Raw genomic sequence first — 23,273 nt, forward strand, 5'->3', positions numbered from 1 at the left:
TTCCTGGAAGTTCATGACCACATCACACCGGGCAATGCTGACTATTTCTGTCGTCTTCTCCTTGAAGCAGTCTTCACTCCTGCTGGCATCGAATGTAATAACTCTAATAAGTGATGACACCAAACTTGCATGACCCTGGATTCAATCAATTTAACAAAGTACATTGTGGCTCTGCAATAAAGTAACTTTTGGCTGCAGTTTAAGCAAAAAGCTACAGTATCATTTAGCAGATTTTTCTGTCGTTTGAAGACTTCTACAGTTTGTCCTTAGCGGTGTTAATTGTGTTGACTAAAAATGTTCGTCCTGGTTATCATCAAACTATTTTCCCTTGACCAAAATAGGCCGATAACTAATCAACAAAGGCATGTTAACTAATACAATGATTCAAATAATTGATAATTATTTAAATAAATGTTGTGATAATCAAAAATATTTATTTAATCATTGTAGTGTCGATTAGATACGGCTTTTGTACTTGGTATCATTACAGTCGATGTTTGTATAGATCCACCCATTTGTTTACATTCAGGAGCGCTAGCTTGCTGTTAGCGGTTAGCTATTGTATTCTCCTATGGTGTGTAGTAACGCATGTTTAGCTATTCCTCGTCCTGCAGATAAATAAACATGGTTTATTTGTCGCCATGGAGGCGAAGATTAGTGATTTAGAAGTAGCTATAACACTACAGAAAAACATTAGCTCGCTATGTTATGAAGCACTGTTTGCAGAGCAGAGCTTCAGTGTTTATAGCTTCATCTTTATCGTGAATTTTGAAGCCAAAATATGTCCATTCTCCATTTTCTGTCTTTACACTGTTTCTGCTTGTAAATGCTCTGTGTGTGTGTGTGTGTGTGTGTGTGTGTGTGTGTGTGTGTGTGTGTGTGTGTGTGTGTGTGTGTGTGTGTGTGTGTGTGTGTGTGTGTGTGTGTGTGTGTGTGTGTGTGTGTGTGTGTGTGTGTGTGTGTGTGTTGACTCACATGCGCCTCGTCCTCATTCCCTATGCGGAGACGCTCACTCCTGCTGGCATTGAACGCAATAACTCTGATGAGTGATGACACCAAACTTTCATGACCTTGGATTCAATTTAACAAAGTAAATTGTGACTCTGCAATAAAGTAACATTTGGCTGCAGCTAAAGCAAAAAGCTACAGTATCATTTAGCAGGTTTTTCTGTAGAATGAAGACTTCTACAGTTTGTCCTCAGCAGTGTTAATTTTGTTGACTAAAAATGTTTGTCCTAATTATCCTCATCAAACTATTTTCTCGTGACTAAAATAAGCAAATAACTAATCAAAACAAAGGATGTTGACTAATACAATGATGCAAATAATTGATAATTCAGTCAACGGATAAAAACGAGACTTACATTTTGACAGAGACTAAATCCAATCAAATTGAATTTAGTCTTAGGTCGGTGGGACACATTAGGTATCTATCCAATCACAGTTGCATGAGGGAGAGGGGCAGGGCACAAGTCACAGCGGAGATCCAATCAGATCTAATCTCTTTTTTAAGGCACTGTATTTGAATCTTCTCTGGGAAAACAAGACCGCATTGTTACACACACGCTCTATATATATATATATATATACACATATATATATATATACACATATATATATATATATACATACATATATATGTGTGTATATATATGCATATATATATGTGTGTATATATATGCATATATATAAATGTGTATATATACATATATATATGTATATATATATATATATATATATATACATATATATATATATATATATATATATATATATATATACACACACACACACACCTCATGATGATCTAGTGGCTGCAGCCTCATGCATCCATTGCAGTAATGTCATTTAACGCAAAGCAGCAAGCTTCTTCTTCTTTGGAGACTTTTTCCTCATTTCAGAAATGTGTTTAGTCCCACAGAGGACAACAGTACATTGCAGCTTTGTAAAGAAGAGAAGGTGTGGTTTTCACTGACTTAATAACAAATAGGGGGTGTCTCATTTCAGACATTGGCGTCACTTTCGGCAAAGTCCTGACACACACACACACACACACACACACACACACACTCACACACACACACACACACAACATGAAGGTGTCATGTGACCTCTGTAGCAAGTGTTTTCCCCCAAACTGTGTCTCAGACAACAATAAAGACTGGACAAAGACTACAACCTTTTGCTTGAACCAGTCGACTTTGGAACTCAAACTTTCAGTGTGACAACTTATTGTGTGTTGGATGCTCTACACACACTCACTCAAACACACTGAACAATGCCTACTTCTTACGGACCACCCTTTCTAAATATATAAAGATTTGTATTTACAACATAAATAATATATACAGGGTTTCCCGCAGCGCTTTGGTGTTAAGACGGCCGCCTAAACTGAAGTCTTAAAGGGAAATATTATCACAATTTCAAAAGGGTTAAAAACAATAAAAATCAGTTCCCTGTGGCATGTTGTATTTTTTGAAGTTTTTTTCAAAATTTTACCGGTCTCCAAATATCCCTAAAAAAAGCTTTAAAGTGCTTGATTTTCGCTATTTGCGATGCCACTATCCATTTCCCTGTGACGTCACACAGTGCTGCCAATACAAACAAACAATGGCGAATAGCACAGCAAGATATAGCGACATTAGCTCGGATTCAGACTCGGATTTCAGCGGTTTAAGCGATTCAACAGATTACGCATGTATTGAAACGGATGGTTGGAGTATGAAAGTATTGAAGAAGAAACTGAAGCTATTGAGCGAATAGCTATTGACGCTATTCATAGCCATAGCATGGCCGAATAGCTGCGTTAGCATCGCCGGTAAAATGTGCGGACCGAACGATCAGGACTTTCGCATCTTGCGACACTGGAGCAACTTAAATCCGTCGATTGGTAAGTGTTTTTTTCGCATTAAATGTGGGTGGAAGGAAACGTAATATAGTTGCAAATGCATCTGCAGGTTATCCATACATCTCTGTGCCATGTCTGCTTTAGCACCGCCGGTAAATAGCATGTTAGCATCGATTAGCATAGCATGTTAGCATCGATTAGCTGGCAGTCAACATCAACAAAACTCACCTTTATGATTTCTGTGACTTTATCGTTGCAAATGCATCTGCAGGTTATCCATACATCTCTGGGCCATGTCTGCTTTAGCACCGCCGGTAAATAGCATGTTAGCGTCGATTAGCGTAGCATGTTAGCATCAATTAGCTGGCAGTCACGCCGCGACCAAATATGTCTGATTAGCACATAAGTCAACATCAACAAAACTCACCTTTGTGATTTTGTTGACTTTATCGTTGCAAATGCATCTGCAGGTTATCCATACATCTCTTTGCCATGTCTGTCATCGCCGGTAAAATGTGGAGCCACTTTGGTACATTCAATGGGGGTCTGGCGGCAGACACTTTCGCATCTTCGGGCCAGTGTTGCAACATGAATCCCTCCCTGTTAGTGTTGTTACACCCTCCGACAACACACCGACGAGGCATGATGTCTCCAAGGTTTCAAAAAATAGTCGAAAAAACGGAAAATAACAGAGCTGAGACCCAATGTTTACAATGGGTTGAAAATGAAAATGGCGCCTGTATTACCTCGGCGATATCACATTCTGACATCATCCCCTCCAGAGCGATGAACAGAAAGGCGTTTAATTCGCCAAAATTCATCCATTTAGAGTTCGGAAACCGGTTAAAAAAATATATGGTCTTTTTTCTGCACCATCAAGGTATATATTGACGCTTACATAGGTCTGGTGATAATGTTCCCATTTAACCAAAAAAAAGAGTCTTAACAAGCTGCTCTGCTTAGTTCTGCGTCTGCCTCTGTCTGTATGTTTCTGCAGCACCCAGCATTGTCCCACTCACACAACCATTTGATTGGTTACAAGCAGAGTGGTAACAGCCAATCAGCAGTGCGTATTTGGAGCGCATGTAATGTGGAGTGAGCAGATAGGTGTTTTCAGCAGGTACGGCAGCGTACTCTCCCACTTGATAATAAACACCTCCCAGTCAACTACTAGTAACATCACTATGAGCCTGTTGACGTTCTAGAAACAAGCGGCAGATCAGCTCGCTCGCAGTCGTTGAGGTGAAGGCTAGTTAGCTTTTAGCGTAACGTTTGCTCCCTGTGCGGTGTGTGTGTGTGCGTGTTACGGACAGCAAAGCCCTGTCTGTCTGAGAGAAAGACAAGCATTATTGACTTACTGTTAAAAACTAAATTATTTGACTTGACCTTTTTCTGTGTTATTTGAGTTGCATTGAAGTAGCAAAAAAGGACATTATGTTAAATGAAGAGTTTCTGTCCCTGATAGTGGATATAATAATGTAACTGCATCATAAAGACTATATGAACTCCATGGTGTTTAAGGATAAATAGTCTCTCCTATTGCAATTTTACTATTTTTTTTCAGTTATTGTTACATTAATCATTAGTAATGTAGCAGCCTAGTTTTAAATGGCAGGGTCCCTGCTATCACATGTTGATAAAAATATAACATTTACATAATAAAAATCAACTACAGGCTTCCCAAATGCTGTAATGAATTAAGGAGAGACCCCAAAAGGGACAAGCGGTCGAAAATGGATGGATAGATGGAGTTGAGCATATGTCAGCATGTGGCCCCACTTTTAAATTTATTTTTGAAACGCTTATTGCAAACGCTTACTTACAGTAAGTCATTAATTTGACTTTGTAAGTCATTGTTTTAGTATCTCAGGTAACTAGGACTGTTTTGGTTTTTACTTTACGGAAAAAATATCGAGATATATATCCTATATCGCCATTCAGCAAATGGAGCGGAAACCAACCAAAAGTTGTCGGCTTTTTCATGCGACAAAGCCGACCTACATCACCACAGTCTGTAGTCTATTGCCCCCCAAGCTGGGGTGGCAGCGACGAGGTAGAGATGTGATGGCGACAGTTGAGTTAAACCGATCCTTACGCCCTCCCACTCCCTTCCCCGGTTTGTCCGCCGGAGAGACACTACCTTAACTAACACAATTTCTGGGGGAAACACTGATATACATACTATGCAAATAAAATAAAAAGTATGCTTTCAGTGTTTTTTATTTGTTTGTTTGTAATTGTGTTTTAATATTCATTATTTAATTCAAGTTATTACAGTATGTCTCTCTATACATACTTATTTAATTTAAAAAAATATTTTTTGCCAAAGTGGGCACATTTTAATTTCTTACACTCACTTGTTATTTCATATGTTGGCCAGAGGGGGAGCATTTTTAAAACCGACAAACAGGCAATTTGAAAAATCCCTCCTTTTTGGGACCACCCTCATTTTTGATAGATTTCACCACCAGGGGTGCAAATGAGAAATTCTCTATTAGATACAATGTTATTGGGACCATGATTCATGTCATCACTTGTTCACCGGTCCTCATATAGAAGGTACTTTTCCTTGTTGATGTCTCAAGAAGGGTAGAAATACAAGAACACACACCTGCACCTGCAGGCGCAGGTCTACTGTACATGTGTGACGCGAAGAAGTAGTCTCTTGTTACCTTCTATTGTGACGCCACCATTAGACACTCAAAATGCACTCTTTCTTGACTGTGTGTGCATGTTTGTGTGTGAAACAACATAGAAGTCATCACTTCCTTGTAAATGGCAAACGTTTGAACGTCTGACGGCCGCAAACAAACTGCACTTTGTGTGTGTGTCGCCCTGCGAACACAATAAGATGTGTGTGTGTGTGTGTGTGTGTGTGTGTCTCTCTCTGCTCAGTCATGTGACTCACCTTGTAACATCACCGCGTGTGACATCACACTTTGAGGCAGCAGGTCGGTCAAAAGGACGCCTCACGCTCGCTCCGGTGCACATTTTCACTTCACTCTGCTTTTGCTGTGTGTGTGTTTTTTTTGTGTGTGTGTCTGTGTTTGTGTCCGCACTCAGGTGAGCTTGTCTGCTTTTGTTGTATTACAGTTTGTGTGTTTCCACACAACTTTCTGGTTTGTTGTCAGTGTTTTACATCAAACTGAGAACCAGGGTCCTCTGCAGGGGATATTTGTGTTATTGCATATCTGGGCAATGTTTTCTTGGAATGTGTAACTCTGATAAAAGAAATCAAGCAAAAACAAACATCCACTGCAGAGGACAATTTCAAATTGAGACACTCGGTTAAGCAAGTTAAATCCAGATCTGATCAGAATTGTCAGCAATGTAAATATGACACAATAACTTGTAAAACAGGTTTATTTTCTTTACATTTTGAATTGGAATCTTGTTTGGCAAACAGCTATAATGTCGTACATAATATATATTACATATGTATATTTATTTCTATTTATCTTTGTGTGTATATCTGATTTTATATATATATATATGTGTGGGGGGGTTCGATTCAAAATCGATTCTTGGGGTTGCGATTCGATTATATATCAATTTTTTTCGATTCAACGCGATTCTCGATTCAAAAACGATATTTTTCCGATTCAAAACGATTCTGTATTCATTCAATACATAGCATTTCAGCAGGATCTACCCCAGTCTGCTGACAAGCAAGCAGAGTAATAGATTTAAAAAAAAAAGATTTTATAATTATAAAGGACACTGTTTAATCAACTGATTGCTATAATGTAAATTTGTTTTAACTATTAAATGAACCAAAAATATGACTTATTTTATCTTTGTGAAAACATTGGACACAGTGTGTTGTCAAGCTTATGAGATGCGATGCAAGTGTAAGCCACTGTGACACAATTGTTTTTATTTTTTATTTTTATAAATGTCTAATGATAATGTCAATGAGGGATTTTTAATCACTGCTATGCTGAAATTATAACTAATATGGATACTGTTGTTGATAATATTTATTTTTGATTCACTACTTTTGGTTTGTTCTGTGTCGTGTTTGTGTCTCTTCTCAATTGCTCCGTTTATTGCAGTTCTGAGTGTTGCTGGGTCAGGTTATGTTTTGGAATTGGATTGCGTTGTTATGGTATTGCTGTGTAGTGGTTTGTTGGATTGATTAAAAAAATAATAATAATAAAAATCGATTTTTTTTTTTTTTTTAATGAGAATCGATTCTGAATCGCACAACCTGAGAATCGCGATTAGTATTCGAATCGATTAATATATATCAATATATGTGTAGATGTATATTTATGTGTATATGGTATGTTTGTATGTTTCTCAAACATCATCATATACACTCCAAAAACTGATGAAAAATAAATTAACATATTTATTACATTTTAATACAATTATTTATGATAATTTACAAACTAGGTTGTGCTAAAAAAAAACCAATGATAAATAATAATCATGATATGTTTTCCTAGTAAAATTAAAGTGCAAATGAAAAAACAGCTTCACCAATTTAGTCGTGCTTTTTGCGCTTAAAAAACTTCTCCATGACTTTTGCGCATACTTATTCTCTTTGTTTTATATTGTCATTACTGCCACAAGTGGTGAAAAAGTGTATTACAACTAAGTACCGTTCGGGCCACAGCTGAGAAACAGGTGTTTGGCGGCCTTATGGTTAAGATACACTGGTCTGTGGTCAAGTACTCACACCACTGGATGCTGTCCTTGTTGCAGGAGCGGCGTTGAAGATGTCTGACAATGGGGAGGTCGAGGACAAGCCCCCAGCCCCGCCCATGAGGAACACCAGCACCTTTATTGGCTCCTGTGGCAAGGATCCCACCCCCGTCAACCACGGCTCCAAGCCCCTACCACCTAACCCGGAGGACAAGAAGAAAAAAGACCGCTCCATCCGATTCATCCTGACGGGCGGAGGCGACAAGAGTGAGTGAGAGCATAGCAGAAAAAAGATGGGGATTATAGCGCCACCTGTTGCTTTGGCATGCACATGACAGCATGGAAATGCGGTTTCTGGTTTATTTATAACAAGAGCTCTGTGCTGAAAGATGATTTATTGGACGCCAACGTGGGGGCATGTTTTTAAAAATAAATAAGTGTGTATGTACGTGAAGTGTTTACCCAGGACTACAGATCAGTGCTTCTCTACTGGTTTGGCGCCATCACCACTTTATTGACAAGACCAAAATTGGTCATCACCAGGCGCCTAAAGATCCAATATTGATATCGGTTCAATGTCAACAAAAAAACAAAAAAAAGTATTGAATTGGGCTTGCATGTTAATCCTCCGATACAAGCAGTCCTGCAGCGTGTTGATGTGTGCAAAGCTGGACAGCTAGTGTGCATATGTGTGCATATTGTCCTCCAATATGCAAACAATGTGTTCTACACAAAAGGTAAACATGCTAGGCTATAGGCTACTATGCAGCTACACAACAGCTAAGCACACAAGCTTGCCATAGGTAATAAGTGTCCTTCACTGAACACATTTGTCAAAATAAACAAGTCTCAAATAATTATAGTTGCATATTACTTCCACATACAAAAAGTCTCCAGGGCAGAAGCGTGTTAGAAAGTATCCAGTAACAAACGTGTCCGCATCATTCAACTTATTGCATCATGATCTTTACTTAATAAATTATTGTGGCCACTACGTGTCAAAACTTAACTTAACTTCAATTTAAAGACAGCATAAGTCCATACCAGACCGTTATTAATAAATAAGTTTGTGTTTTTCATAGCTACCATTGTTCTCTGTTCTCTGACTTATTCCACTTGATCAAACCTTTTCTAACATTCCACACTAAAAAATAATAGAGGTATGTGTGATTCTTGTTGATATCGGAGCAGATAGATATCAGTATCAGCCAAAAAGCAAAGCTCTAATATCGGAAGTAAAACAGCTGTTGTCATCACTACACACACAGTGAATGATTTAAAAAAAATACATTTGATGATTGTTCAAAGATAATAAAAAAAACTAAATGTAGTAATTTTAATGTCAAAACTATTCAAAAGTTGAATCTAGTAGACCAGTGGTTCTTAACCTTTTTTCTGTGATGTACCCCCTGTGAAAATTTTTTTTATTCAAGTACCTCCTAATCAGAGCAAAGCATTTTTGGTTGAAAAAAAAGAGATAAAGAAGTAAAATACAGCACTATGTCATCAGTTTCTGATTTATTAAATTGTATAACAGTGCAAAATATTGCTCATTTGTAGTGGCCTTTCTTGAACTATTTGGAAAAAAAGATATAAAAATAACTAAAAACTTGTTGACAAATAAAAAAGTGATTCAATTATAAATAAAGATTTCTACTCATAGGAGTAATCATCAACTTAAATTGCACTCTTTTGGGATTGTAATAGAGATCCATCTGGATTCATGAACTTAATTCTAAACATTTCTTCACAAAAAAAGAAATCTTTAACATCAATATTTATGGAACATGTCCACAAAAAAATCTAGCTGTCAACACTGAATATTGCATTGTGGCATTTCTTTTCACAGTTTATGAACTTTCATTCATATTTTGTTGAAGTATTATCCAATAAATATATTTATAAAGGATTTTTGAAATGTTGCTATTTCTAGAATATTTTTGAAAAATCTCACATACCGTTTGGCATACCTTCAAGTACCCCCAGGGATACGCGTACCCCCATTTGAGAACTGTTGTTGACGACTGGTTAACGCTTAGATAAAAAAATGAAGTACAAAAACTTCCTTAGTCTTTAATAGGAGGGTTGCATATGACGTCACATCCGTGTTTCTTTCTTCTCGGCCTAATTGATACGACGGTCAAGCAGCTTGAGCGTCGTATTAAAAGAAGTGAGAGTGAGCGTAGCGTTTGAGCAGAAAATGCCGTATTGCTTTTCTGTTCTTGGGTGTACCAGTCGTTTAAATAGAGAGATAGGAAAGAGCTTTCATAGTCCCAAAAGAAGGGGTTCATAAAGGTGATAAAGTCAGGGGAAAAAACGAAAGTGCGTCGAAGGACTGGTCAAAATTAGCACTACGGGTATTAAACGAGTTTTGATCGTTATTCTCAGACAATGAATACAAAACTGTGATTGATTACATAATTCCAAATTCACAATTTTTTATTGACCGACGGTTAGCTGGCTGATCAAACTTTGATCAATATTACACTTTGTAACAAAAAACAATAATAAGATGCAGATGTACATATCCTCCAAAGCATTATTCAGGTAGAAATAGCCTAGTTTACATTATTAACATCTTTATCTAGACCTCGGCTTCTGATTAGTTCTGCCGCTTAAACGGTGCTTTGCATAACCAATCAGATGGTGCCATGGGCGGGACAATGGTGGAGACACTGCATCTGAGACAAAATAACCAGTTTTAAATGGGCCCGTTGGATAATATTTTTTTTTTTTTAAATGTATGATTGTTATATTTAAGTTTGAGATAATGTTGGTAATAGAGGTAAAATTACCATTCATTATCAATCCTTTTTTTTTAAATGTCGATACCAAATATCGGCACCATTCCCTAATTTAAACTGTGGTCTTAAATCCGTGTGTGCAGGTTCAGTCAAATAGCAAATTGCTTTAGCGGCCAGATGCTATTTACTAAATTAACACAGCTGTCTTTCTGACTATTGTGATATCAGAACATCAACCAAATGTCCCACAAACTCAGTAAAAGCTTCAAATGAATCTAATAAAGGACTAAAGAAGACAACGACATTTGCAACCAGCGACTGTAACACAAGCAGAAGTGCCTATGAATATTTCAAAATAAGAGTCTCCGCATAAAAGTGCATAAATATGGACAATTCTGACCAGATTGAGCCAAAGTTGCTTGTTATTTTTATTGGATAGTAGTCTGTTTATTTCAATTGTTAGTTCAATTGTGTTATTTATTGTACTCCATATTTGTTCCCACAACCGCACCTTAAATTGGAGTCTTTAATCTCGTTATATGCAAATGTAATGACAATAAAGTTAATTTATCCTATTTTAAAATGTATCTGTGGTGGCCCGCCACAAAGCCATGAATGTATGGGAATCCTGTGCGGTTGTTGGGGGGGGAAAACCTCATTATTATTATTGTTGTTATTATTATTATTATTATGAGTAATTGTTGTCTGTCTGTATTTCAGCCTACAAGAAGAAAGAGCGGCCTGAGATTTCTTTGCCATCTGATTTTGAACACACCATCCATGTTGGCTTTGATGCCGTCACCGGGGAGTTTACTGTAAGTGTGTGTGTTTTTGTGTGTGTGTGCGTGCGTGCCACACAAGTGAACTTTTCCCTCAATAAACCCATCAGACAAAGAAGCCTTGTTTAGTTTCAATCTTAATCCGCCTCACTGAACTCTTTTAGCTGAGAGTCTGTGTGTGCGCTCAGGGAAATACTTTTGTGCTTTATAAAAAAAAAATGTTATTCTATTCTCCCCAAGTCACTCCAGTTGAAGTGGTGTCGTCTGAATGGACGACCGCAGCAGAGAAATGATGTGTGGACTTTGATGTGCTGACCCAGTCCGAAAATAAGGACATGTGACCCATTTGTGTGGTTACAAATGGGACAAGACAACTTTTTTACGTGTGTGTGTGTGTGTGTGTGTGTGTGTGTGTGTGTGTGTGTGTGTGTGTGTGTGTGTGTGTGTGTGTGTGTGTGTGTGTGTGTGTGTGTGTGTGTGTGTGTGTGTGAACAGGGAATGCCCGAGCAGTGGGCCCGCCTCCTGCAGACATCCAACATCACTAAACTGGAGCAGAAGAAGAATCCCCAGGCCGTCCTGGATGTTCTTAAGTTCTACGACTCAAAAGAGACCAGCAACAGCCAGAAATACATGAGCTTCACTGGTACACACACACACATGCACAAAAACACACACTAATTGTCTAACATGTTGGATTTCCACACTAGATAAAAGTGCAGACGTCTTCACGTCGTCAACTGCAGTGGTAAGAAAACTTGATTTTTTAAAATAAACTCTCATAAAGCAAAAGTATATTATATTATATATCATCATACCGTCAGAACATCTGTTGAAATATGGAGTCAGAAAAAGTGAGCAGAGCTTTAATGTACTAAGAGGTGCCTTTGTGGTGGTTTTGGGGATTTAGTGACATCTAGCGGTCAGCATGCAGACTGTTAAAGTTAAAGTACCAATGATGTGGTGAAATGTGTCTTCTACATTTGACCCATCCCCTTGATCACGTCCTGGGAAGTGAGGGGAGCAGTGGGCAGCGGCGGTGCTGCGCCCGGGAATCATTTATGGTGATTTAACCCCCAATTCCAACCTTTGATGCTGAGTGCCAAGCAAGGATGCAATGGGCTCTGAACATATGTTGAACGCAAAACATGTGAAGTGAATTATATTTATGTAGCACTTTTTCTCTAGTGACTCAAAGCGCTTTACATAGTGAAACCCAATATCTAAGTCAGTGGTTCTCAAATGGGGGTACGCGTACCCCTGGGGGTACTTGAAGGTATGCCAAGGGGTACGTGAGATTTTTTAAAAATATTCTATAAATAGCAACAATTCAAAAATCCTTTATAAATATATTTTTTGAATAATACTTCAACAAAATATGAATGAACAATGCGACATTCAGTGTTGACAGCTAGATTTTTTGCGGACATGTTCCATAAATATTGATGTTAAAGATTTCTTTTTTTGTGAAGAAATGTTTAGAATTAAGTTCATGAATCCAGATGGATCTCTATTACAATCCCCAAAGAGGGAACTTTAAGTTGATGATTACTTCTATGTGTAGAAATCTTTTTTTATAATTGAATCACTTGTTTATTTTTCAACAAGTTTTTAGGTATTTTTATATCTTTTTTTTCCAAATAGTTAAAGAAAGACCATTACAAATTTGCAATATTTTTCACTGTTATACAGTTTTAATAAATCAGAAACTGATGACATAGTGCTGTATTTTACTTCTTTATCTCTTTTTTTTCAACCAAAAATGCTTTGCTCTGATTAGGGGGTACTTGAATTTAAAAAATTTTCACAGGGGGTACATTACTGAAAAAAGGTTGAGAACCACTGATCTAAGTTACATTTAAACCAGTGTGGGTAGCACTGGAAGCAGGTGGGTAAAGTGTCTTGCCCAAGGACACAACGGCAGTGACTAGGATGGCGGAAGCGGGGATCGAACCTGCAGCCCTAAAGTTGCTGGCACGGCCACTCTACCAACCGAGCTATACCACCCTTTACTCCCCCATACTGTCCCTTTCCCAAAATCCACGGTTTTCCCTGAATTTCCGGGACGCACTCTACTCGTGGACATTGAAGGACCCTGGACATTTAAGCACTTCAGTTCTGCTCACGCGTATCGATGGTTCGGCGGCTCGTGCACATAGAGCATTCACACGTAGTTCTTTTGATGATACTCTTTTAAAAAATACCAAAACTTTTACTCATTGTCATATTTCAGGACATTGTGCGAGTAGTATTGCTAATAATCTTGCTAGAATTAGGGACGGTCTGGCGCAGTGGAAGAGTGGCCGTGCGTAACCCGAAGGTCTCTGGTTCAATCCCCACCTAGTACCAACCTCGTCACGTCCGTTGTGTCCTGAGCAAGACACTTCCCCCTTGCTCCTGATGGGTGCTGTTTAGCGCCTTGCATGGCAGCTCCCTCCATCAGTGTGTGAATGGGTAAACATGGAAGAAGTGTCAAAACGCTTTGAGTACCTTGAAGTTAGAAAAGCGCTATACAAGTACAACCCATTTATCATTAATTCAAGGATTCAATTTAAGGTTTGAAGAAAAATTGTCACACCTGAGCTCCCAGATTTAGCCCAATGAGTACTACGAGAACAATAGTATTTTCATAGTCATTGAAATAATTATGAGCAGGGCGGCCCACACTTCTTCCATTAAAGGTCACAGACTGACAGATCAAAGGATGTGGGTGCCATTTTGGTAGTTTTCATCTTTAAAACAAGTACAATACAAATCTATTTTTCAAGTAAATAGAAAATGCAATTTTCATAGAAATATAGTGTGAATGCCGAAGAGCCAAGGTCGAACTGAAATGCTAGCACGCTGGCCAGGTGGCGTCAAGTAACAAAAAATATGAGCAAAATAAGATAAGAAAAGCTAGCATGTTAATAGTACTATGCTAACAGTAGCACGCTCACAGTTAGCATTAGTGAAATAACAAAATATATGAAACTGCTAAATCAGCGAAAAAACTCTAGCATGCTAATGTTAGCATGCTCAAATGCTAACTGTCACATCAGAATAAGAATCAGCTTTAGAAGCCAAGTATTTTGAACACACAAGGAATTTTGCAGGACCGTCAAGTACCAAAATATATGAGGTTTGTATCTGTAAAATGTGTTTAAAATGCTAGCCTGCTAACGTTACCATGCATCAAGTACCAAAATATGACTGATGTTTTTTTGAAAGAAGCTAGTATGGCAGCATTAGCATGCTAAAAGGGATCATTCGCCAAATAACAAAGAATTTGATGTTGAGGTGTATACATGCAAAATTTGCAAAAACTAGCATGCTAACATTAAAATGCTAAATGATTGTTAAAGAAATAGCTACGGGCTGCACTTTGGACGCCCTTATTTTAGCGTGTTTTTGTTGAGTTTGGTGCCAGTGTTTTTTGAAAGGTGCTGAGGAGATGAGATGAGGTTGAAAAGTGATGATTCAGCAGCTTTTCCAACTTTTGCTTCTGCAACCTGGACACTCGCCCAGCCGCCTCGTATCCTTCAGCGAGGGATGCTGAGGAGGAAGTGTCTTGGGCGGGCATGTCAACTGCGGCGTTAGTTCAGTGAATGAGGACAGGAAGTGATGTCGTCGTCATGTGGCTCTCTCTCCCCCCCGCAGAGCTCCAAGGCCGTGTCTGAGACGCCCGCCATCGCCACCGTGTCTGAGGACGATGACGAAGACGAGGCCGAGCCCCCGCCCGTCATCGCCCCCCGACCAGAACACACTAAGTCGGTAAGAACACACCCACACACACACACGCACACACACACACATTCCTCTTCAAATAAACACACTTTTTTTCTCACATTAGGCAATGACTAATGACCCTCCCCTGTCTCCCACACACACGCACACACTGTTTTCTCAGACATTTTGGCGGTTGAGAGGCGGCTGCTATGGCGCCCCCCAGCGTCTCCATGGTGATGGCTTTATTGGACCTGATTGGAACGCACACTTACACACACATTACACTTCTTACATTGTGGGGACTTTTTGAGGCCATCACTTCTCCCCCATGTGACTTTGGGTCATATTTATGTCCTCACACAGACACACACACACACACACACACACACACACACACACGATAGTAAGACCCCTATGTATTTAAATGATGTTGAAATAATATAAAAATGTTCAATTGTCAGATATACACTCGCTCGGTGATCGAGCCGCTCCCGCCTCCTCCCACCAAAGATGCCGCCACCTCCCCCATCGCCGTGCCAACCGCTGCCCCCGCCCCCTCGGCAGAGGGAGCTCCCGGCAGCCCCCCCAGTGCGACTCCCGCCCCCGGGCCTTCCCTTCCCCGCCCTCAGGACAAAGGAAGGAAGAAGAAGATGTCCGACGAGGAGATCCTGGAGAAGCTGAGTAAGCGCTGACACGAGCACTTAAAACTCGACCAATTAGAGTATGACGCAGTGAAAAAGGCTGCTGCATGTGTTGGAGTTCAGAAGAAAAATCTTATTTTGGAAAACACTTGCCAGACTCCACAATAAAAGCATGTGTATTTTCTTGAACCACGCCCACGCAGATGTGCTCAGGCCGCCCTCTGCTGGTAAGACTGGGATACGGTCTGTCGACATGATTGACAGACCTGATATCCCTTGACCCAGCCCTCTTTGTCCAATCCTCCCATCTGATTGGCTGTTTTGTCCAAACTTTCCCGAGTGGAACAACTGGTCTATTTGACGTTTATGCACAGTTTCTTTCTTTCGGAACTGTCGTCCGACTCTCTGATCTCCATCGTGTTTCTTTCATGCCGGATTTGCGTCCGATCCTCCTCTCCGTCTGTCCGCTCTTCCTCTCAGTCAGCATGCTGCATCCATTTATTACAATCAAGATCATAGGCAAACCTGCCTGCTCTTTCCATCCTAAATATATGGCAGTGTAACCCTATTCATTCTAATAATAATAAGTGTTTGTGTGTGTGTGTGATTCAGGAACCATCGTGAGTGTGGGAGACCCCAAGAAGAAATACACTCGCTTTGAGAAAATAGGACAAGGGTAAGGTGCTGTCGTGCTGAATTTGTTTCAGGCTATATAGCCAAAAACTATCACACTATAAGTCTTTTATATCGGCCGGTGTCCATAGTCATTGATACTTTATGACTTAAAAAATAAGGAGCAGGAGAAAAAGATATAAAAGGGAACGGCACTTTTTTGGGGAGTTTTGCCTATCGTTCACAATCAATTTGAGAAAAAAGAAGACAAAAGGTTGTTGTTTTTTGGCTTTCTGACATATAAAAATCGGCTCGTTCTTGGTGGCTAGCAGTGCAGCAAATGGGAGCAATCAGATCTACCTCTAAATCACTTGAAAAATGTATTCAAACACCGTCAACAATACTTTATTTATGTTCTGTAAGCTGTATAATAACCAAGCTGTAACAGCATTATTATTGAAAGAGTGAACACTGAAAAACTCTTTTTCTAGCATACTAACACATCAGCGTGCTACAGTATTAGCTGTAAAAGCCAGTTACTGCAGGAGGTAAGCTGGCTTCTACAACAGCACAAAATGCGTTTGAGTTTGTAATGCACAACACTATGATAGTACACCAATTTGTACTGACTGTCAAACATGAACAATCATATTCCATTATCTGTAGAGTATTATTTAAGGTTTTGTTTGTACACAGCTAGCCAGACAACGTATGTACTGAAGTTGTAATTACACGCATGACATGCTGCGTGTATCATGGTCGATATTAAAGTGACTCACTCATGGACAGTTTTTTGTTTGGTCCAGCTGGCCGGAGAAGTTTCCTGATAAGTTTGATTAAGCACTCCATTTATGTCGAAATAGGTTGGCTCCAAGTTCCATATTTATAGTGTAAAAAATCGCTTTCATCCCCCACTCCCGGCTTCTATCTGCTCCACCGTCTCACTCTTCCTTCGTGCTCGTTTCTGTAACCAGTGGTTCATCCTCAGTATATTCAGCTTCAAAAGTATAAGGTAGTAAATCCTCATTTGTCCAAAAATAGTCGTCTTTGTTGTCTGTTACCAAGTATGCCATGATTCTAAAAAAAAAACCTGTTTGATTTTGGAAGTAGGAACACACATGTTGCCAGAAGTCAGACGTGCGCTGCTATGGAAACAGAAATCTATGTGCAAAATAAATCAGTTCTGGAAATGATTAAAATGATAAAAATACGACAAATATTGAACATGTTACATATTGTTATGAAGGTGTCTGTTACTACATTTTATATATACTTTATACTTGCGGTGTGTACATATTACATATTGTTATAAAAGTGTCAAAGTGTCTGTTACTATATATATATATATATATATATATATATATATACACTGTATATATATATATATATATACATATATATATATATATACTTGCAGTGTGTGTATAAAACGTTAATGGAGGGTTTTGAAGCCTACAATGATGACTTTCATTAGCCACATCTTGCAAGCGTTTTTTTTTTTTTTATCCTCAGCCTCCGGTGTTCAGGACAGGGTCTTCTAAAGATCTTAAAAACTCATTTTAAAACCTTTGCATTCTAGGCTATAGCCCCCAGACTCTGGAATAACTTGCACCAGTCCCTCCGTGAGCTTGACTGTATTGACATTTTTAAGAAACATTTCAAAACTTCTCTTTTTAGTAAAGCATTCAGTTAATGCAAGTTTTAACGATAATGTTTTATCTATTTTTTTAAATCATTTTTATGATGTTGTTTTAATTGAATTGTTGTTTTAGGTCACCTTTTTTTTGTACAGCGCTTTGTGATTTTACTGTGTCTGTGAAAAGCTCTTCATAATTAAAATTTACTTACTTACTTTAAAATCCGATTTTTAAAAAAGACGTGTCTTCTTGTCTCTCATAATGATTGTGACCGGTAGGCAAAATTCCCTAAAAAAGTGCAGTTCCTTTTAAATGTAAATGTTTTTATTTCAAATATAATTTCTCTGATTATAATCCTCTCAGTTATCGAGGCAGAAAGGAAACTCAATCAACGTTAACATCATTCTAAATTCACATTGAATATTTACCAAATAAGCTCTTAAAATGAAAGTGCAACATTGAGGAATATGTAAGAAATGCTTAATAAACTGTAAAAAAAATAGGTCCAAGTGTGAAAATGTAAACACAGAGAAACCTGAGAACTGTTTTCTGCAGGTTTAGTGCCAGGAAGTTACAGTTGTGCTCTAGGGCGAGCGTGGCTTAAAGGGGAACATTATCACAATTTCAAAAGGGTTAAAAACAATAAAAATCAGTTCCCAGTGGCTTGTTGTATTTTTTGAAGTTTTTTTCAAAATTTTACCGGTCCCGGAATATCCCTAAAAAAAGCTTTAAAGTGCCTTTTTTTCGCTCTCTGCGAAGACACTATCCATTTTCCTGTGACGTCACACAGTGCTGCCAATGTAAACAAACAATGGCAAATAGCACAGGAAGATATAGCGACATTAGCTTGGATTCAGACTTGGATTTCAGCGGCTCAAGCGATTCAACAGATTACACATGTTTTGAAACGAATGGTTGGAGTATGAAAGTATTGAAGAAGAAACTGAAGCCGTTGAGCGAATAGCTATTGACGCTATTCATAGCCATAGCATGGCCGAATAGCTGCGTTAGCATCGCCGGTAAAATGTGCGGACCAAACGATCAAGACTTTCGCATCTTGTGACACTGGAGCAACTTAAATCCGTCGATTGGTAAGTGTTTTTTTCGCATTAAATGTGGGTGGAAGGAAACGTAATATAGTTGCAAATGAATCTGCAGTTTATCCATACATCTCTGTGCCATGTCTGCTTTAGCACCGCCGGTTAATAGCATATTAGCATCGATTAGCGTAGCTTGTTAGCATCGATTAGCTGGCAGTCACGCCGCGACCACATATGTCTGATTAGCACATAAGTCAACAACATCAACAAAACTCACCTTTGTGATTTTGTTGACTTTATCGTTGCAAATGCATCTGCAGGTTATCCATACATCTCTGTGCCATGTCTGTCATCGCCGGTAAAATGTGCAGACACTCCGGCACGTTCAATGGGGGTCTGGCGGCAGATTTCTTGCCACTTTAGCACCTTCGGGCCAGTGGTGCAACTTGGATCCCTCCCTGTTAGTGTTGTTACACCCTCCGACAACACACAGACGAGGCATGATGCCTCCAAGGTTCCAAAAAATAGTCGAAAAAAACGAAAATACCAGAGCTGAGACCCGGTGTTTGCAATGTGTTGAAAATGAAAATGGCGGCTGCATTACCTCAGTGACGTCACGTTCTGACGTCATCGCCAAAAGAGCCATAAACAGAAAAGCGTTTAATTCACCAAAATTCACCCATTTAGAGTTCGGAAATCGGTAAAAACAATATATGGTCTTTTTTCTGCACCATCAAGGTATATATTGACGCTTACATAGGTCTGGTGATAATGTTCCCCTTTAAGTGGTTTGGTATTACAGGTCTCGGTATGGACGAGAGCATTGCAATATTTACAGACCACGTTGTTCTAACTTTGTTCTCTTTTTAAAAAGTGCCATACTGGCCAGGTGACTTTTCCGGTTTTATCCACAACTTCTTCATTTGTACTTTCCTTCTCACTTCACGCAAAGAAGCAACCACTAGACAAGAAGACGGCACAGCCAAAACTTGATAGTTTATACTGTCACCTGATTGGCTGTTAGCGTGTCACCCCCACTCATCAGTGATCACTTTTTATGTTGCTCGGTTACCAGAGAGCAAGTGCTTTTGTTGGTGCAACAACCTTGCTTCTCAACTCCCATTTTTTTCCGACATTAAAAAAAACAAACTTTTATTGAACGCATTTTTAATTGATATGGAGTATGTGTCTAGCAAGATGTATATTGATATCAGTTTATCACCCAGCCCTATGTTGTTTTATGGTAGGTTTGTTGCAACATTTAACTGGATCCGCGTCTGTTTTCAGAGCGTCTGGGACCGTTTATACAGCCATCGACGTCGCCACCGGACAAGAGGTCGGTTCCCTTTGTCACATTCTTCAAGTAAAAATGGATCACCGCGTGCATAAACAAGTATCTGCTGTCTCAGGTGGCAATCAAGCAGATGAACCTTCAGCAGCAGCCCAAGAAGGAGCTGATCATCAACGAGATTCTGGTGATGAGGGAAAACAAAAACCCAAATATAGTCAACTACCTGGACAGGTGAGAGATAGTTCTTATTTCTTATGTCACTTCAGGACACTGTGTGTGTGTGTGTGCGTGTGTGCGTGCGCGCGCGCGCGTGCGTGCGCGCGCGCGCGTGCGTGCGTATATATATATATATATATATATATATATATATATATATATATATATATATATATGTATGTGGGTGTGTATATATATATGTGTGTGTGTGTATATATATATATATATATATATATATTTGTGTGTGTGTGTGTGTGTATTAGGGGTGTGGGGAAAAATCGATTTGAATTTGAGTCGCGATTCTCACGTTGTGCGATTCAGAATCGATTCTCTTTTTTTTTTTTAATCAGATTTTTTTTATTATTTTTTTTTTATCATCCAACAAAACAATACACAGCAATACCATAACAATGCAATCCAATTCCAAAACCAAACCTGACCCAGCAACACTCAGAACTGCAATAAACAGAGCAATTGAGAGGAGACAAAAACATGACACTGAACAAACCAAAAGTAGTGAAACAAAAATGAATATTATCAACAACAGTATCAATATTAGTTGTAATTTCAGCATAGCAGTGATTAGAAATCCCTCATTGACATTATCATTTGACATTTATAAAAATTAAAAAAAACAACAATAGTGTCAAAGTGGCTTACACTTACATCGCATCTCAAAAGCTTGACAACACACTGTGTCCAATATTTTCACAAAGATAAAATAAGTCATATTTTTGGTTCGTTTAATAGTTAAAACAAATTGACATTATTGCAATCAGTTGTTAAAACATTGTCCTTTACATAATAAAAGCTTTTTACAAAAATCTACTACTCTGCTTGCATGTCAGTAGACTGGGGTAGATCCTGCTGAAATCCTATGTATTGAATGAATAGAGAATCCTTTTAAATCGGGAAAAAAATCGTTTTTGAATCGAAAATCGTGTTGAATTGAAAAAAAATCTATTTTGAATCGAGTCGTGACCCCAAGAATCAATATTGAATCGAATCGTGGGACACCCAAAGATTCGCAGCCCTGGTGTGTATGTATATATATACAGTATGTGTATCTGTGTATGAACAACATCGCCACAGCATGCTCAGACTTTGGACTCACAATCAGTTCAAAGAAAACAGAGGTGATGCATCAACCTGCTCCTGGAGACCCGTACACTGAGCCCCTCGTCAGCATGAATGGTGAAGACCTCAAAGCCGTTGAAAAGTTTGTCTACCTGGGTAGCACCTTGTCACGCATGGGTAACATCGACGAGGAAGTCATGCATAGGATAGCGAGTGGAAATGCTGCATTCGGCCTACTCCACAGTTCTGTCTGGGAGCGCAGAGGGCTCAGCCTACAGACCAAATTGCCCGCCCTGCTGTATGCCTGTGAGACCTGGACTATATACAGCCGGCATGCTAAACAACTCAACGCCTACAACATGAGATTCCTCAAGAGTCTGCTCAACATAAGGTGGCAGGACAAGATCCCAGACACTTATGTCCTCCACAGGGCTGAGATGGAGAGCATCTATGCCATCCTCAAGCGTTCCCAGCCGAAATGGACTGGCCATGTCTGCCGTATGTCAAACAAACGCCTACCAAAAATGCTTCTGTACGGTGAACTGCACCATGGAAAGCGCTCACGTGGCGGCCAGCGGAAACGCTTTAAGGACACCCTAAAGACCAGTCTCAAGGGCTGTGGTCTGGACCCAGAGACCTGGGAAGCTGATGCCCAACACCGTTCAAACTGGCGCTCTGCAGTCTGGCATGGTGTAGCAGACTTCAAGGAAAAACGCATCCATGAAGCCGAACAGAAGCGACAGCTCCGCAAGACCAGAGACTGTTCCTCCCTCTCAGCCAGCCACCCCCCAGCCATAACCTGCCCTCACTGCAGCCGGTCAGTCCGTGCAAGGATTGGCCTCATCAGCCATCTTCGCACACACAAATCAACGTGAAGTCACTTGGTCATCTTCGAAAACGAAGGATGAACATGATGTGTGTGTGTGTGTGTGTGTGTGTGTGTGTGTGTGTGTGTGTGTGTGTGTGTGTGTGTGTGTGTATATATATATATATATGTGTGTGTGTGTGTGTGTGTGTGTGTGTGTGTGTGTGTGTGTGTGTATATATATATATGTGTGTGTGTGTGTGTGTGTGCGTGCGTGCGTGTGTGTATATATGTATGTATATATATGTGTATAAATATATATGTGTGTGTGTATATAAATATATATGTGTATGTATATATATGTATGTGTGTGTATGTATATATGTATGTGTGTGTATGTATATACATGTGTATATGTATATTTGTGTATGTATACATATATATGTGTGTATATGTATATATATGAAATGTGTGTGTATATATATATGTATGTGTGTGTGTATATATATGTATGTGTGTATATGCATATATATATATATATATATATATATATATGTATGTATGTATGTATGTAGATATATTTGTGTGTATATTTGTATATGCATATATACATTTATATATACCAGTATATATTTTTTGAAAGCATTTTGCAAATATGTTTTACCTTTAATGTTAATATACAGTATTTTATTATTATTTTTTGCTTTTTGTCACATTTTGTCTCTTGCTTGTTTGTTTGACGAGTATAACATTCATTATGATGTTGGGACACTGCCTTTTTTGCAAGGAAGAATCTTCCCAGATCTTTTAATTCCAAGGCTGCTCAAAAGGATGAGAGGTGATTAAAATTGAACTTTTACAATTTATTCTCCAAAAAGAGTAAGTACAAACAATGGCAATACCAGCGCTGGAGCGAGTGAACCGAGCTGTGTAAAGTGCGGAGCAATCTCTAAAATGGAGGCCCTCCACACATGCTTTTATCCATGTTGAAGATTGAAACCAAAAGTTAACTTAATGTGTGTGCTGAGCGCGCACACAGTCTGCCCCACTCGCGCACCCTGCACCTGTTACTTCTTCCTTCAGGGCCTACTGAAAATGAGATATGTGATCATTCATGTTCTGTCCTTGAACATAATGTGCTGCACATCAGATGAGATCAGTTCATTCAGTCCAATGGCAGGAAAATATCCCTCCAACATTTGTTATTATAAAGAAACACAAAAGTACA

General features: G+C 39.0%; 1 protein-coding gene across 3 annotated transcripts in view; it reads left to right on the forward strand.

Moving 5' to 3' along the window:
- The window catches only part of pak1 (p21 protein (Cdc42/Rac)-activated kinase 1), a 61,689-nt gene that overhangs the window by 29,281 nt on the left and 9,135 nt on the right, over nt 1–23,273 (forward strand). The window contains exons 1-11 of one of the 3 annotated variants that reach the window (XM_061877645.1): nt 5,759–5,911; nt 7,559–7,765; nt 10,963–11,057; nt 11,517–11,664; nt 11,729–11,766; nt 14,658–14,771; nt 15,188–15,407; nt 15,571–15,594; nt 15,980–16,043; nt 19,944–19,992; nt 20,066–20,178. In XM_061877645.1, the coding sequence (XP_061733629.1) occupies nt 7,573–7,765; nt 10,963–11,057; nt 11,517–11,664; nt 11,729–11,766; nt 14,658–14,771; nt 15,188–15,407; nt 15,571–15,594; nt 15,980–16,043; nt 19,944–19,992; nt 20,066–20,178 (1,058 nt within the window). In that variant the 5' untranslated portion in view covers nt 5,759–5,911; nt 7,559–7,572. Of the gene's footprint in view, nt 1–5,758; nt 5,912–7,558; nt 7,766–10,962; nt 11,058–11,516; nt 11,665–11,728; nt 11,767–14,657; nt 14,772–15,187; nt 15,408–15,570; nt 15,595–15,979; nt 16,044–19,943; nt 19,993–20,065; nt 20,179–23,273 lie in introns of those variants that run through there. The other 2 variants (XM_061877646.1, XM_061877647.1) reach the window with 2 other exon arrangements.

This window comes from Nerophis ophidion, linkage group LG18 (genome assembly GCF_033978795.1).
Source record: "Nerophis ophidion isolate RoL-2023_Sa linkage group LG18, RoL_Noph_v1.0, whole genome shotgun sequence".
In the NCBI taxonomy this organism is placed as follows: Eukaryota; Metazoa; Chordata; class Actinopteri; order Syngnathiformes; family Syngnathidae; genus Nerophis; species Nerophis ophidion.